The 14,202-nt window shown below is 42.6% G+C and overlaps 1 protein-coding gene across 1 annotated transcript; it reads right to left on the reverse strand.

Annotated features, from left to right (window-relative positions):
• Nucleotides 1–1,525: 1,525 nt before the first annotated feature.
• Nucleotides 1,526–4,605, reverse strand: LOC118645203. The gene is made up of 2 exons (XM_036285837.1): nucleotides 3,618–4,605; nucleotides 1,526–2,202 (listed from the first exon to the last, which is right to left on the reverse strand). The coding sequence occupies exons 1-2, from the start codon at nucleotides 4,603–4,605 to the stop codon at nucleotides 1,526–1,528; spliced, it is 1,665 nt and encodes a 554-aa protein (XP_036141730.1).
• Between the last annotated feature and the right edge of the window lie 9,597 nt (nucleotides 4,606–14,202).

The raw sequence follows: 14,202 nt of genomic DNA on the forward strand, positions 1-14,202 counted from the left end.
CCGAAACAGCACCCATTTTCGGATTTGAAATATCTTCAAAATTGGCGAAGATAGCACCAACCCCTGTTTTGAAAATTCGGTACAATCACCCCCTTAGGGGTAGGAATGAAACTATAAACTCTAAAATATTTACAGAAACATAACGATAAACGTTATTTTTAACAACAGTTCCAATCAATATTATTTGAGTTTTATTATATGTCATATAAGATTTTTTAAACAAGATTACTATTTTTTAACATTTTGAACATTAAACACGATACGACAAAGAGAAAGTATCGTGCTGATTATTTATCGCAGTTTTAGTGATAATTTTTGCTAATTTTTTTCTTCGATCGTGTTTAACACTAAAAATATAAAGAAATAATAATTGTTAAAATTTTATTCAAATTACACATAATGAAAGTAGAATAGTACAAACTAAAGATGTTGTTAAACGTGGTAATATTTATTGTATTTGTGTACTACGTAGTACTCGAAAGGGAAAGAGAGAGAGAGAGAGAGAGAGAGAGAGAGATTTGATTGATTGATTGACTTTATTATGCCCGAGCAATGAATGTAGGGCAAAAGAGAATAAGCAGAGACATGGATTTGACAGTTGATCAACAGTAATAAAAGTAACAATAAACTTATAATCAAGTCTAATGATAAAACAAAAATAGTCGCAAACTACAAGCGGATAAATGAAACAGTCGCAAGTATCATAATGAGTACGCAAGTAATAAGGTTAACAGATTCAAGACAATAAGAACGCTAATATAGATACTGTATACTACAATCTAACACAACTAATAGTGCGTGATCAAGCAGCGTACAAGTGAAAATTCTAAAATATAGTAATAAATATAAATATAAATTAGGATGAGTACAGACGTGGCAAAGTGACGAAGTAAGCCGATTTAGCAAAAGTGGAAACGCAATAAAGCAATTACTTATTATACTTAAATTAATCAGTAGGTGTAGAACTTAAACTGCAGGCAACATACACAGTAGAGCGAATCATGAATACACGTAGAATAAGTATGGTAAGGCAAGAAAAGAAAACTTAAAGCAGTGAAGTACTGATAAAGCTAATATAAACAACTTAATGGCTGGCTAATAAAGTAAGGTCAAATCTAACCTAAAACTTCAAAGCGAAATTAATTAGCAAGCTATTACAAGTATAAGCAAAGTAAGCTCAAAGTAGCAGCTCAAGCAAACTAAGAAGCGATCAAGAACGAACGAAGAAGATCCTAGAAGGTAGCCAAGGAGCGTGCTGCTGTAATATGATCAGGAAGGGAATGCCAGAAGGAACAAAAGAAGCAAGTCATACTAACCTATCAGGGTCAGCCACCGAGATGACCACTCGAATGACAGGCTCGCCATCCAAGCGCCTAACGTTAACACAACCCCCAACGACCCAGACATATCGATATGATCCTAGCAGCCCGCTTAGCTTGCTTTAGCAATTCATAAATATCTTTGGGAAGCAGCTCATTCACATAAATATTTGCGCCAGAATCATTCTCACACATATCACTCTGCACTAGTACACGACACGCACGCTTCTTTGAGATGACAACATCTCGAACGGCGGCAGAGGCCAGGGTGACAAAAAGTAAGACGGAGGCAGAGACCGGCAAAGGACGATTTTGAGACTCTCCACAACGCGACTCACGAACGACCTAACATACAAATTATGACACGACAACTCAGGGATGCCAAGCTTTGTGAACACATTGTGCACAAGAGCCAAGGAGGTAATAGACATTGCGGATGGCACACCCGATATAATTAGCACATTGTTAGGTTGACTGTGCGAGGCCGGTCCAGACGATCCCTGATATTTTCTCATGTCGCCGACATCAAGTGCAGCACAACTCTGCTCTAACGAAGAGATACGTTGACCGTTTCTCTCCACATTACCAGCAATAACATTCAGTTGGTTGAGCTTGGTATTAAGCTCCTGATTAGTGCGCCTTTGTTCCTCAATAAAGGCTGAGAATTTGGCATCAGACACCTTATGTTGTTCTACTAATTTCTGCAAAAGTTCATTGGTTAAAACATCAACGCCCATCAGTGGCTGCGGCTGCGACCGCGACAAAGAACTAGCGCTCGCATGAGTGGTCATATTTCCAAAACTGAATGGTTGCAACGTGCCAGTTACCTCTGGCGTTAAAGGTGTGCTTAACCGACAACAATTTGTAACACTCGTCGGCGTACCTGGTGAGGGAATAGGACTTTACGCAGCCCGTGAAACACCCTCCCGCACTCACACCCAACCGATGCAGTAGCAATCGGTTTATTACACCGAGCACACACGGGTTTCATAAGTGGATACTAATTGGGCAATAATTAACTAGCTACTATATTTGTACACGCAATTCAATCGCAAAGAATGTACGCAATCGGTTACGCAGTCTGTTTCTATCAAAACTTCATAATACTCGTTGAGGGCCAACTCAAACACACGGTAGATGCGGAGATCACGCAAAACACACGCCGCAGATGCGGTGGGGAGCAGCGAGACGAGGCACAGAAATAAGCGACCGGCGAAAGCAGCGCGTGCGCAGGAAAGACGGCAATGGAGACGGCAAGACAGAAAGAATAATCCAGAAGTCTACGCGTCCAAACCAGAAAACGGCCAAAAACACCAATTAAAGGCTAAGTGGACACCCGCCAAGAATGGAAAGTGTCAAGAAGATAGGCCCTTAATCGTGAGACTGCAAAAAGAAAGCCCCGAGAGGCAGCAACCAGCAGTAACAAGCACAGAAATACGGAGCAAGAAAAGCACGTCCACACGTAGTATTCACTCAAAGCAGAGAGAGAGAGAGAGAGAGAGAGAGAGAGAGAGAGAGAGAGAGAGAGAGAGAGAGAGAGAGAGAGAGAGAGAGAGAGAGAGAGAGAGAGAAGGAGAGAGGGAGGGAGGAGGGAGGGAGGGAGGGAGGGAGGGAGGGAGGGAGGGAGGGGGGGGGAGAGATGTACTAAAATGTGCGAAATACTTATCCATAGTATGTTACATTCTTTGTAATAACACAGAAAAATATTCCCTCTTGATGTAACGATTTCACGATAATTTAGGCACAATGCTACGATAATTATGCTTAAAAATTAATGTTTAATATCATGTATTGTTAACACAACGAAGAATTTTCTTTTATAACCATAGAAAACTTACAGTTTCTTCTATCTTTAATTGCATTATTAATTACGACAGATTTTCAGTGACTTTTATAATGTATTAACGATAGAAGAAACTCGAAGTTCTCTATCATATACAAGAGAAAAATCCTTTGTAGTTAACCATACTAACGATACTTGATATAACATTGATCTATAATTATCTATAATTACCGTAGAAGTTGCATCGAATAATTTATCCTGAAGTTCTTAGATCAAACGTGAATATTTTTCTATCGTGTTATTTTATAAAGAGTGTATATTAGGAATAGTATTTCGTTATTTACAGAAGTTTAATACGATTTAAATTTGTCCTATTTTTATTAATAATTCATAATCTCGTCATGTAATCGCGAGTGTGTGCGTAGCAGCCATAGACGCGAGCAGTATAGCTAGTTTTGAAAGAGGTCGGACGTAGGATCCCTTGGAGGTCTTCACGGTGGCGGTTCGCGACACGCCATCGGGGCCAGGGTGGACAGATTCCACGCGGCCGGTTAGCCATTGCAGCGGGGCCAGCCCTGCCTGTTTTATTAGAACCAGTTGCCCAGGCTCCAATTGCGGGCCTTTGTTTCTTTTCCACTTATGACGCTCCTGAAGGGAGTTCAGGTATTCTGCACTCCACCTGGCCCAGAAGTGCTGTCGCATTTGCTGAACGACCTGCCACCGCTGAAGCCTATTCAGATTTACATTGGTCAAATCGGGATGTGGAAAACTATTCAATGTTGTGCCAACCAGAAAATGCCCGGGACTTAAATATGACATGTCATTCGGATCCGAGCTTAATGGCTGCAGAGGCCGCGAATTTAAGATAGCCTCAATTTCAGACAATATCGTTTGAAATTCCTCATATGTTAAGTGGGAGCCACCGATTATTCTGGTAATGTAAAATTTTGCGGACTTAATTGCGGCCTCCCAAAGACCCCCAAAATGCGGCGCATTGGGGGGAATGAAAGTCCAAGTAGTGTGCTGTTCTAACAGGAATCGATTAATAGAATTCTGAACCTCGTCATTTCGTAAGAATTCATAAAATTCTTTGATTTGGCGCTGAGCGCCCACAAAAGTGGTGGTATTGTCCGAGTACATGCGCTCAGGCCTTCCTCTTCGCGCAATAAGCCTTCTGAGCGAAGCTATGAATGCGTCAGTGGTGAGGTCGCTTACCAACTCCAAATGTACCGCCTTTGTAGAAAAGCATACAAAGGCGGCTACGTACGCCTTGTGATTACGTGAGTTACGGCGTCTGCCCTCTCGCAAGGTCACCGGGCCTGCGTAGTCCACTCCGCAATGGGTGAAGGGTCGCGAAACCGTGACTCTGGGAGAAGGCAAGCAGGCCATTTCCGCTTCCGAGATTGAAGGTCTAGCCTTGAAGCACTTAATGCAATTGTTTATGATCTTGCGTACAGCTGATCTCAAGGACAGCGGCCAAAACCGCTGACGGACCGCCGCCATGGTGGCCTGCAGGCCGGCGTGGAAATTGCGGATGTGTTCGTATTGTATGATGAGCTTAGTTAATGGGTGGTGTCGCGGCAGTATTATTTGATGGGATGCGTCGAAGGATAGTGCTGAATTTTTTATTCTGCCTCCTACTCTTATCAAGCCATCGTCGTCGAGGAATGGAGAAAGGGAATTCATATTGCTGGAGATGGCAATACTACGCGCGTTAGACAATGCTTCGTATTCGCTAAAAAATGATTGGTTTTGAACGGCCTTGCATAACGAGTTCAGAGCTTAAATTGTTTCTCCCGGGGAGATTGCTACTGTAGCCGGCCTGAGAGCTTTGACCTGAGCCAGCCTGAGATAGTAAGCTGTGATACGTAATGTCTTGTTTAGATTAGAAAACCTGGCAATCAATTTATTTATAGGGGTAAAGTCCTTTGATATAACCGCGGCATAAATCGCCTTTTTTGTTCTGGGCCTTCATCTCCCAGTGAGGGGAAATCGCCGCTGGGCCATTCTACCACCGGTAAACTTAGATAAGTGGGCCCGTGCCACCATAGCTTAGACTTTATAATGTCGTCCGGGAGCAGACCTCTCGATAACGGGTCCGCAGGATTGTCGGCGGAACTGACATGTCCCCAGTGATTATGCTCGGTTAGGCGCTAGATTTCTCCGACCCGGTTAGCCACAAATGTCGACCATCGTCGTGATGCGGAAGCTATCCAATTTAGAGCTATAGTAGAATCCGACCACAAAAAGGTTTCTATGTGAGTCACTTCAAGTGCTGATTTAATTTTGTGCACTAGGCGCGCTAGCAACAATGCGGCGGATAATTCAAGACGTGGCAACAATACGGCTTTGAGAGGTGCGACTCTTGACTTGGAACAAAGTAGATAAGAGCGATATTCGTTCGGTTTTGTTTCATTACGGAGGTATACGCACGCGCCGTAAGCCCGCTCGCTGGCGTCGCAATATCCGTGGATCTGCACGTGTTTAATGTTTGACGCATGCTTTACCCAACGAGGTATCTTTAACAGGTTTAGACTGGGCAATTGCAATTTAAGTTGCATCCATTTTGTATGTACGTGTTGAGGGATGGATTTATCCCATTCTATTCCAGCTTGCCACAGCTCTTGCAATATGAGCTTAGCTAGTACAATGACCGGTCCGAGCAGTCCTAATGGGTCAAAGAGCCTAGATACTTCCGATAAGATAATTCGTTTAGACGATGCATTTGCAGACAATGAAGGCGAAAGGGAAAATTGAAGCGTGTCGCCATTCCTATCCCACGAGGTGCCTAATATTCGAAAGTTCTCGTCCTTGGTGAATGTTATCAAATGTTCACTCTGATCATTGATGCCGTTCAATAATTCGGGACAGTTGGATCCCCATTTGTTCAGCTTGAAACCTCCTAATTTTAAGAGTTGTATTAGCTCATCACGTATGGACAATGCTTCCGCCTTGGTATCGGCGCCGGTGAGGAGATCATCAACATAGAAGTTGCGCCTTAAATGAAGCGATCCTACGGGAAATTCCTTGGTAAATCGATCCGCTAGATCCACGAGACATCTTGTCGCCAAATATGATGCGATGGTGGTGCCGTAGGTGAGAGTAAGCAACTCGAAAGCTTGCACGGGCGATCGTTTATCCTCGCGCCATAAAATTCTTTGCAAATGCGTTTGTGAAGGATGCAACAGGATTTTCCTGTACATTTTGACTATATCGGCCACCAATACGTATCGGTAGGTGCGAAAGCGAAGAAGTATAGAGACGAGATCACTCTGAACTACCGGGCCTACAGGCATGCAGTCGTTTAAGGCTAGCCCTGTGCTGGTTTTGCAGGAGCCGTCAAAGACTACACGAAGCTTAGTGCTCTTAGCATGTTCTTTGAGTACGGAATGGTATGGAAGGTAGCAGGCATTGGGCTCCTCTCGATCAGATTCCGTTATGGCACGCATGTGGCCAAGCTGTATGTATTCTCGAATAAAATTCACGTACAGAGTCTTTAATTGAGGGTCTCGATCTAATCTTTTTTCCAACGCTGAGAATCGCTTGAGCGCGATGTCTTTAGAGTTACCAAGCTTTTGGATAGAGTCCCGCTTAAAGGGAATTTGAACGACGTATCGGCCTTGGGCATTTCGATTTATCGTGCTTAGAAAATGGTTCTCGCAGCTTCGTTCCTCAGATGTGTAGGGCTTGTGTTTGTCGCAGATGTCGTCCAGCTGCCAAAATCTGTTAAGCTGGTCGTGCAGTGCGGAGTTATTCACGGTCGCGTGAAATGTCTTAACGTGCTGAGGTGACAAATGAGTATTGTTTAGTTTACCAGCTAATATCCAACCTAATTTCGTTTTTTGGAGCGTGGGTTGGGATGCTGTGCTCTTAATTTGTCCTATGCATATCAGGTCCCAGAATACCTCTGCTCCGATTAGAATGTCGATTTGTGAAGATATGTTAAAATTGAGATCTGCTAGTCGTATGTTAGCCGGGATGTCAAATCCAGAAGTTCATAGTGAAGGCGGGCAATTGATCCGTTATCCGTTCAGTTACGATGCAATCGATGCTTGTGGAAAAGGAATTGAATTTGGATTGCAATTTGATTTGTACTGCTTGGTTGGAACATGTTATCTTGCCGCCTATTCCAGATATGGCGACCTCTAGTGCACGCGGAGCCAAGCCTAGTTTATTCAAGAATTCTTTTGTAATGAAGCTGGTCTGTGATCCGCTATCCAATAGCGCTCGGCCGGTTACTAGCGAACCGTTTCTGCCCTCAGCCAAAACAATAGCAGTAGACAAAATTGCGCAATCGCCTGCCAAAAAGCGGGAGGAATGATTGGCCACCACGCTCGGGGGATTTGCCGCGGAGGATTCAGAGGAAGTGGTCTCTCGCTGTGATTCGTCTGTTGATTTATCTTGGTCGGAATTCGGGAGATGCAGCAGGGTGTTATGTTTACGCGAACAGGTTCTGCAACTTCCCGATGGACATTTCTTCGAGGCATGAGTAGCGGCGCGCAGACAGTTGAGACATAATTTTTTAGAACGCGCGTTTTCGATTCGTTGCGATATCGGCAGAGCCAAAAATTGTTTGCAATAATAAATCGAGTGTTCACCGCGACAATAGTCGCACCTGGTTTTAACTACAGCATTGCATATTGTCTTCTGTTTATCATTTGATCGCGATTCTCAGCAACTTTGTGTGTTTCAAAGCAATACTAGATTTTGGAGTTGATTCCAGGACTTGGCACTGATGTACTAAAAACTCTAAAAATTGCTTAAATGTCGGTAAGTCGTCACCTAAGAGCGATTTCTGCCAGTCCTTGGCTGTATTCGCGTCAAGTTTAGCGCTAATCAAATGTATTAATATGTCGTCCCAGCTGTCTGTCGGGCGCTTCAAAACTCTCAGGGCCTGGACGTGGCGAGTAGCAGCGTCGGCAATTTGTCTTAGCTCTATCGCGTTTTCTTTGCTCATTGCCGGAATATCGGTTATGGCCTTTAAATGATTCTGAACTATAATTCTCTTTTTATCGTATCTGGTTTTTAATAAATCCCACGCGACGGGGTAATTATCATCGGAAATTTCGAAAGACGCTATCACGTGATGCGCGTCGCCGGTGATTGCGGCCTTTAAATATTGCAGTTTATTTACGCTGCTAATCGAAGTGTTTGAATGAATCGCGTTATGAAATGCGTCGCGGAATGGAAACCACTCATCGTAAGCTCCTGAGAATTTAGGTAGGTCGAGCTTAGGAAGGCGAACATTGAGGAGAGATGCCGGCGTATCGGATGCGGTTGAGAGCGTTGGCGAGGCCGTAACGAGATTGCGCGACGCTGACGGAGGCGTTAATAATTCGCGAATTTTGGCGGCTAGCGCGTAGAAGGCATCCTCGAATTGGATTCTGTCGTTGAGCTCGCTTTCCTCAAGAATTTCTAGCTGCATTTGTACTTTGCTATACTCATTCCAATATTGATCTAATTTTATTCTTCGTTCCTCAAGTTGAGATATTACTGCCGGCGAAATTGACGTAATAGAATCCGCGTATGTTTTAATACGTGTGCATGCCCCTTTAATCAAAGATCGACGCCTCTTAAGGAGGCTCGCGTCCGGTGGGGGGGTCATATTGAAATGAGTTAATTAATATCGAAAGTATAAGGCACGTCGGCTTTCTGGTTGGCAGAGAAATTGAAAGAGTTTTCCTTACTTGTACACGCTCGACAGCTAATGCCGGCTGCGCTTACGGAAATCGCCACGTGCCGAAGGCGTGGATGCAAATGGCGGCCGTGTGGATAGAATCGCTGCGCTGTCCTTTGTGCAGGAAACGAAAGTGCGTCGGTACAGCTTCCGGGTGAATGCAGATGCCCTCCAGGCGGACTGGGATGGCTTCCAGGCTTGCTGTCCTTGTCGCTGCCTCGTGAAATGACCTTGTATACAGCTGTATACGCTTGATGTTGGTGATGCGCAGGCTCACCAGCCGGTCTGTGGCGGTGGCGAGGCGAATGCAAATGGCGGCTATAGCGTGCCTGCCGGTTCGAGAAGGTTCGTCGCGCTGAATGTTCGCTGCTGCGTGGATGTGCGGCAGCGTATGGCGATTGCGAACCTTCTTCTCGTTAGCTTAATTGGATTCCGGGCGTATGACTTAACCGGATCCGGTCGAGAGATTGCGTTTAATATGCTGAGAGGAGAGACAATGAGATGCGTCTCTCAAGCGTGCCCACGATGTGTCTGCCGGCTGCAACAGTACGGGCAGCGTGCTTCCTTGGCTCAGAGACAGCGGTGCTGAAGATCGTGAGGATCTGGCGGACGAGTTTTAGCTGCTGCTCGTGTCCGAGATCCGGCTCGAAGGACCAAAACTTTGTTAACGATAGCTGCTTGCAATCGTTTGCGATCTCACTGAAATGGAGATCTCCGCGGGTGCCGCGATGGCACATTTCTCATCGGGCGGAAGCGGTCAAGGCACTGCACCTTTTATTTTAATTCCGGGAATAATCAAGACACCACTGGCTCAAAAAGAATCAACACTTTATTATTCTTTACACGCGCGCTTTCACGCAACGTTAAGGGCACGGAGACTTCTCGAGCTCTGCCCGGCCCATGCGCTCGCGCTAGGCGGGGGGGATCGACGAGCCACGAAAAGGGCCGAATATCGGGAAGCGAGCGCGACAGGAAGAGGGGGGGTACCGTATAGCGCCGGGCGTAGGGCTTATTCGCAACAACTCTAGGCACGAGTAGTTTCTTAGGGAATACGTAACAGGGTCCTTATCTTTGCTGACATAAACAAACAAATACACACACACACACACACAGAGAAAAAGAGAAAGAGAGAGAGAGAGAGAGAGAGAGAGAGAGAGAGAGAGAGAGAGAGAGAGAGGGGGGGGCGAAAAGAAGGAGAGAGGAAGAGGGAGAGAGAGAAAGAGAGAAAGGGAGAGGGGAGACAGAGAGAAAGAGAGAGAGAGAGAGAGAGAGAGAGAGAGAGAGAGAGAGAAAGAGAGAGAGAGAGAGAAATTGATTGATACATTTATTATGCCCAAGCATAGGCTAAAGGGCAAAGTATGATAATAAAGGTTTGGAAACATCATAACATAAAAAAGCGAACTGAAACGCAAGAAAATGTGACGCAAAATGAGACTTACAATGACAATGTATCGTTATATAACTTAATTTAATTTTTAATATTACACAAATGAAAACTATCTCAATAGAAATATTTAAATAATCATAACACTGCATTAAAAAATCATGGACATCTTGGCGATCTCGCGTTGTTTTCGTCTCGGAAAGCCCTTTCAAATAAGCCCTTACTCAACCCCACATGCCATTTAAGATGTTTTTGCTCCCCCTGCCGCCGTCCCGCGGGAGTGTAGAAATAGGTGTTTTTCTGATTAAATAATAGACTTTGTTATTCGATTGTATCCATATAAATTTTAATTCTATATTTCAAACCATTCAAAAATTATTTAGGTGGCCGGGAATTTTTTGTAAGCACTGTATATAGATTTTGAAAATACCCTGTATATATTAAAGACAAACCTCTAATTTTAATCCGGAAGTAATTTAAAACAAAATGAGACTATTTGCATGCGGATCGGACGACAATTATTGCGGACATACAGATATACAGATAACCGTACTTATATATATAGACTTTTAAAAAACCCTGTATATGTAAATAACATTTTACATTGATTATTTATTCATTTCCATATACAGGTTGTTTTATAAATGTTGGACGCAACTTTAAGAAATGTTAGTCCTTAAATGAAACACCCTGTATATGTTAAAAATCCAATCCCAAGGCAACCATTCTCGAATAATTTTGAATTAAATGAGACCATTTGCTAGTGGTTGGTGCCACAAATGACGAAGTAGTTCGCGATCATACAGACAAACGCTTATCCGTTACAAATCAATATAAAGATATTTCTTTAAAAACCCTGTATACCGAAAAACCAAACTCATAGTAGCAATTCTCGTAAAATTTGGAATTAAATGAGACCTTTTGCATTAGAATCGGGCCACAAATGACGAAGGAGTTTGCGAACATCCGGACATACAGACTCCCGGTACTTATATATGTAGATATTCATTTTTGTTCTGTGTTGTATTTTAATAAATAAGAATAATTATTATCAATAAAATATTTTCACTCTTAAAAAAATATTATTGATTTTATTGATGACAGTTTTCCGCGACGCTGATTGATTTTCTCGAATAAAAGCAGACAATATTATTTTTACATTCTCGATATTTCGAGGAAAAATTTTAGCCTCATCCGATTCAATCTGATGCAATCTGATGTGTCGACAGTTTAATTTTTTACTTTAAGTGTTCAAATGTCATCTATTAATAGTCATAACTTTCGAAGAAGCAAATAAAAGCAGATAATATTTTTTTTTACATTCTGGACATTTTGAGGAAAAATTTTAGCCCTATCCTATAGATGCAGTCTGATGTGTTTAATTTTTTATTTTATTTTAAGTGTTCAAATTAATATGTTTAATTGCAAAGTATATTAAATAAGAATAATTATTTCGAATACGATAATTAACATATAAGAAAGAAATATCGAGCAAAATATTAAAATAAAATAATAATAATAAAAAAATAATAATAAAAATAATAAAATAATAGTTAAAAAATAAAAAAGTTGTTTAATAAAGCAAAAAGTTCTTATAATAAAAATTCTTTTTTTTAATAGCCTTTAATAAAAAAAAACAAAAAAAATTAAAAAATATCAGTTTAATTATAATTACTTTATAATTATTTAATAATTACTTTATAATTAATTTTTACTGAATTTTATGGCAATTTTATGTACAGATTTAAAATCCTCGACCCGAAAAATGCATGGAAACTAAGTTTCAAACGATTTCCTTCACAATTGAGCGAGTTATCAATTTTTTCCGGATTTCACCTACTTTGACGCGTAGGGGGCGCGCGGGCGTCCCGGCAGTAATGCTTGAAGTGATCCCCGGGGCGTCCTCCATATCATGCAGCGCAGACTACCCAAGGGGGCCGATAAGAGTCCGGCACACCCGGACTTTCCCAGAAGACGGGGAAAATCCATGAAGGGTTTCCCCTCGTTAAAATAAAAGGAGGGGACAACGGCACGTTGGGCCTACAGTACTCCCCCCCCCCCCCCGAGCGTAAACGATAAAGAAAAATAAAAATATTGCATTCGCCGTGCTTAATGCTAACTTAACGCTGCGATAGTCTTGATATAGAAAATTTCTTTGGTTAACAATATGGTACGTTGTACTTTAAAATTAAAATCGCACACGCTTCTTACTACTAGGATATGTCTTAAGCTTGGATGAAAGAGATTTTTGAGCGGTTGACGGAACGATTTCAGTTTGCGAGTGAGGTGGTTGCTGCTCGGAAGTTTCGGCTACCGAAATGTTAGTGTTTTCGGGTACAAAATAAGCGGGCTTGAATCTTTCAACTGGGACATTAATTATTTTACCTTTAACATCGAGTGCGAAAACTTTATCTAAAATTCATTGCACAACTTTGTAAGGACATGAATAAGATCGCTCTAAAGGTCGCTTAACTGCGTCGTTCCTTAGAAATACGTGAGTACAAGTAGTTAAATCTTTATAATAAAAAACACGTTTCTTATACTTATGCATAACAGGTACAGGTTTGCATTCTCGCATAAATGCGCGAAAATCTTCGAAACTTTATGGATCTGTCGTGAAATCGCCGTTCGTTACGAATTCGTCGGGGATTCTAAGTGTAGTTCCATATAAAAATTCGGCCGGGGAAGCACCAGTGTCGATTTGAACTTGAGTGCGTAATCCTAATAATACTGTGGGCAGGACGTTGGCCCAGTTTGCTGTATTATGGCACATTAATGCTGCTTTCAAAGTGCGGTGCCACCGTTCGATCATGCCGTTCGCTGCGGGGTGGTACGCAGTAGTATTCTTTTACACCCGGTCAGCTGTAGGAAGACGGTAAAAATTTGATCCTCAAATTGCGCGCCTTGATCGGTAGTTAAGAGTTTGGGGACGCCATAACGGGCGATCCAGTGATCGTAAAACGCGCGAGCTACCGTGTTGGCTGTCGTATCCAAAATCTATTGCTGGTGTATTGCTTCCGGCCAACGCAGAAAATCACCATTGTAAGGCAATACTTAAATTCGTTACTAAAAACAAGAGGATCAATTAGATCTATGTATACGTGGTCGAAACGACCGTCTGGGATTGTAAAATCTGAAGATAAAAGTTTGACGTGTCTTGTGACCTTAGATTTCTGGCAATCGATGCAATTTTTAGCCCACTTCGCGATGCATGTACGTATCTCTGTCTGATCGTTCGATCTGTTACTTGGCGCTAGGATGAGCGGGCGAGTGAAACAAATCGAAAACTCTGTGGCGTAATGACAACGGTATGTAACTCCTGAATGATTCGCCGGACAAATCGCAGAATATCTTTGAGTGTTCCGAATTGAAGATAAGCTTCTTAAGCTTTAATGAAGACGTGGAAGAGTTCAATAGTTGTGGAAGTTGCGGATCGTCTTTTTGAAGTTTAGTTAAATCGAGTAGTTTGATATCGCAAGGCAAACGGAGTGATTCTATGCGCGATAGGCTGTCCGCGACGGTATCATCTTGTCCTGCAATATGAATGATTCGCGTAGTGCAGTGCTCGGAATTAGTTGCACATTTCGGCTCGATTCCTGAGGCACCGCCTGCTATGCCCCCATTACCGCTCTGGGCCGAGCCGCCAATCGCGCGCGTGACTTTATGTCTCAAGAGCGTCCTACAATAGATATGCCTGGATTTGTGATTAAAAATTTTCTTGCGCTGTAAATAATTTTTATTTTTACAGACAAAGTTATTAATATTATTTTTACGTTGTTATATGCGAGCGTCTTGAGGTAAGATAGGCGCGCGTGATTTGCAAAAAACGGCGTGCGGGACGGAAGAATCGGAGCAAGCGACGGACGCACGCTTCGCTCTCTCTCGTTTCAACCGTTGTACAGAAAGCATTGAATTATACACTGTTTGTATTACGCGCTATTAAGATTAAAGATCGATAAGTAAGATTTTGAATTCTCTCTCCTATCCTTGTCTGCCCTTGTCACCGCATGGACATCGGCGAGGGCCATTAGAACTTAAG

Source organism: Monomorium pharaonis, chromosome 4 (genome assembly GCF_013373865.1).
Source record: "Monomorium pharaonis isolate MP-MQ-018 chromosome 4, ASM1337386v2, whole genome shotgun sequence".
NCBI lineage: Eukaryota > Metazoa > Arthropoda > Insecta > Hymenoptera > Formicidae > Monomorium > Monomorium pharaonis.